The 2931-nt window shown below is 45.5% G+C and overlaps 1 protein-coding gene across 1 annotated transcript; it reads left to right on the forward strand.

The window, feature by feature from the left end:
* Positions 1-272: 272 nt before the first annotated feature.
* Positions 273-2151, forward strand: commd9 (COMM domain containing 9). Its single transcript, XM_030366635.1, has 6 exons — positions 273-361; positions 777-902; positions 1010-1149; positions 1315-1349; positions 1450-1553; positions 1670-2151. The coding sequence occupies exons 1-6, from the start codon at positions 308-310 to the stop codon at positions 1775-1777; spliced, it is 567 nt and encodes a 188-aa protein (XP_030222495.1). The 5' UTR covers positions 273-307; the 3' UTR covers positions 1778-2151.
* The last annotated feature ends 780 nt before the right edge of the window (positions 2152-2931 follow it).

Consider the following 2931-nt stretch of genomic DNA (forward strand, 5'->3'; position numbering starts at 1 on the left):
CACTGTGACAGGCCCCGCCTCCTCCCGCTGTGACACGAAACATTGGTTGATATTGTTATTTGAACGTTCAACTCTATTTGCCGTATAATAATAATAAAAATGGCCATGTCCCAATTAAAAAGATTAACTGACAATACAAACGGTCAATAAAGTGATTAAAGATCAACAATTAGGAAACGAGGAATATAATTGATTCAATTCACTATTCACTATATTATTATCAATGTGTTATTTAAAAACTGCGATCTACTGTCACGTGACCGTAATCTGCCTCACGTGACCAGTCCCCTTGACGTCACGTGGCAATATGGCGGCTCCCTTCGATGAACAGTTTTTTGTTTCTCTGGAACTTCTCCTAAAGGTTTATTCATATTTTATTATTCCAGTAGTCTTGATGCTCTGTGTTCATGCCTCTATTTCACCAACACTCTTTATATCATATATAATATATAATAGGATGCTTGAAGCTTCCTCAGGAGACGTCAGTTGTCCTGGCAGGTTGACATCGCAATTCCATACAAGGAAAATGTATTTCGTGTTGTAAATGTGTCTTAATGTTAATCGGTTATTAATCATGTGATTATGTATCCGCATGTAATTCGTGTGTCTTTTCAAGCCATCTGATCCTAGATGAGGATCAAGTCCTAAAGGCTTTCTTGTATTGAACCTAAAAGAGACTTGACCTCATTGGACTTCTACGGTTAATCTATCAACATGTTAATCTATCAACATGTAATTCTATCAACATGTTATTCTATCAACATGTGTGTGTGTAGTCGCCATCGAAGGATGCGCTGCGGGAGCTGTTCTCCCAGAGCTACCAGCAGGTGGCGCTAGAGGGCGGCCGGCTGGCCCAGCGCACGGCGGAGGACCTCGACATCCCCTTCGCGCAGGCGCAGCAGGTTCGATTTCAACTCCATAGAATTCGGTTATTCTTCCAATTGTTAAATTTTTAAGGCGCTTTGATAAAGTTGTTTAAAGCTTTGGTAATGTTCTCTCGCTCTCCTAGCTGCTGCAGTGTCTGCACTCTCTCGCCCACCATGTGGTATTCCGCGGTCTGACCCGACCGCAGCAGATCCAGGATCTGTTCCCCGCCTCCTTCCATGCCAGCCTCAAGAACCTGATCACAAAGATCCTCCTGGAGCTCAGGTCAGCTGGGGGCCGTAGCGTGAGGCCGGGGGCCCTGGTGAGCGTAGTGTGAGCCTGGGGCCCCTGGGGGCCGTAGCGTGAGGCCTGTGATGACATCATCTAATAGCCCCATTAATGATCTGTAATCTACTCTGATGTGATAATGTTTTTTTGACCTCCTCTCAGCCCTGCTTGGCGCTCAGAGGCCATCCAGACGCACAGTGAGTAGGACTCATTAACATATAGTCACATGACTTCAGGGGCGGGGGTCAAGTGCAATATTTGGACACATTGTGTGTCTGTGTGTGTGTGTGTTTGTAGTCTCTCTCCCACAGTTGAAAGCGTTTGATTGGAGGGTGGACATGGTGACGTCATCAGACTCCGTCAGCCGCATGGCCGTACCAAGCTGTCTGCTGAGCCTGCAGGTTGGTTAGCTGGTCAGCCAGCTACAGCTATCCTTCCCCACAACGCAAGCAAACACCTCTTTAAAGGCTTCAATGTGTGTGTGTGTGTGTGTGTGTGTGTGTGTGTGTGTGTGTAGCTGGGGGAGGACCGGGTGGTGGTGGAGTCGAGCCGTGAGACTCTGGACACAATGCTGGACGGACTGGGACGCCTGAGGCAGCAGCTGGCCCTGGTGGCCGGGAAATAACACAACTCTGGTGTCAACACGACATGTAACACAACGCTGGTGTCAACACAACTCTGGTGGAGCACAACTCTGGTGTCAACACATGTACCACAACTCTGGTGTCAACACGCAACTCTGGTGTTAACTGAACTCTGGCGTCACCACAACAAGTAACAACTCTGCTGTCAACACAACTCTGGTGTCAACACATGTACCACAACAGTTAACGGTTGTACATTATACATCTATAACTGCTCTATATTATATATTCCTATGTCTGTACCTGTTCTATAATATCTATCTCCGTCTTTGTTAGAATTTCCATAGTAACGAGATATTTGTGGAGCTGGTTTTTGTTCATTGTCACATTTCTAATAAAGCGTAACTTTACATTTTGTTTTTGTAAATCTTTCAGAATTAAAGCATGAATAAAGTGTAAAAATATGAAGTGTTAAATATGAACAGTTCTCCCGCTCCTCTGGGTAGTGACGAGCGGTGATGACATCACTGTGTTCACTGGTGATGACGTCACTGTTGCAGTTTCCAGGAGGTTCGGACCTTAAGCTTGGAGGAAAGTGCTTTGAACACTCTGTTGGGTCTGAGTTTTCGCTGTGCGGAATTAAGGCCCAATCCCATTTCTACCCCCTTCCCCCTTCAAAACAAGGGGGAAGGGGTAAGGGGTAGAAATGGGATTGGGCCTAAAGCTAGCCGAGTCCTCCGAGGTCACGTCACAACAATGGCTGCCCATTTTATTGATAGACTAAAGTGAACTTGCAGCAAGCACTAAGAGGCAAACTTAACACCCATTCCAACATTTGCATTACAATAAATGATAGCTTACAATTATAAATCATCTGATAAATTCTTGCTCATGTTCAACCGTCGCAAGCAGTTCTAATAACTGAATCATCAGATTCATCAAAGAAGAGCAAAAAGGTCCCGGCGGGCATCCATACTTGTTATGAGGTCTAGTCTCCAGAAGGATCTGTTTTCCGCTTTTATGTCATAGCCTTACGAACTTCTAAGAAGCGTTAGCTGAACACACGGAAGAGCTTCCGAACTACCGAGCTGTTTTGAAGGCGGCATGTTTTCACTGGTGATGACATCACGTGTTCACTGACCATGAATAACTAGTTCTGGCCTCTATGCCCGACAACACAAGAAAATCACACCTC

This window comes from Gadus morhua, chromosome 9, assembly GCF_902167405.1.
Source record: "Gadus morhua chromosome 9, gadMor3.0, whole genome shotgun sequence".
NCBI lineage: Eukaryota > Metazoa > Chordata > Actinopteri > Gadiformes > Gadidae > Gadus > Gadus morhua.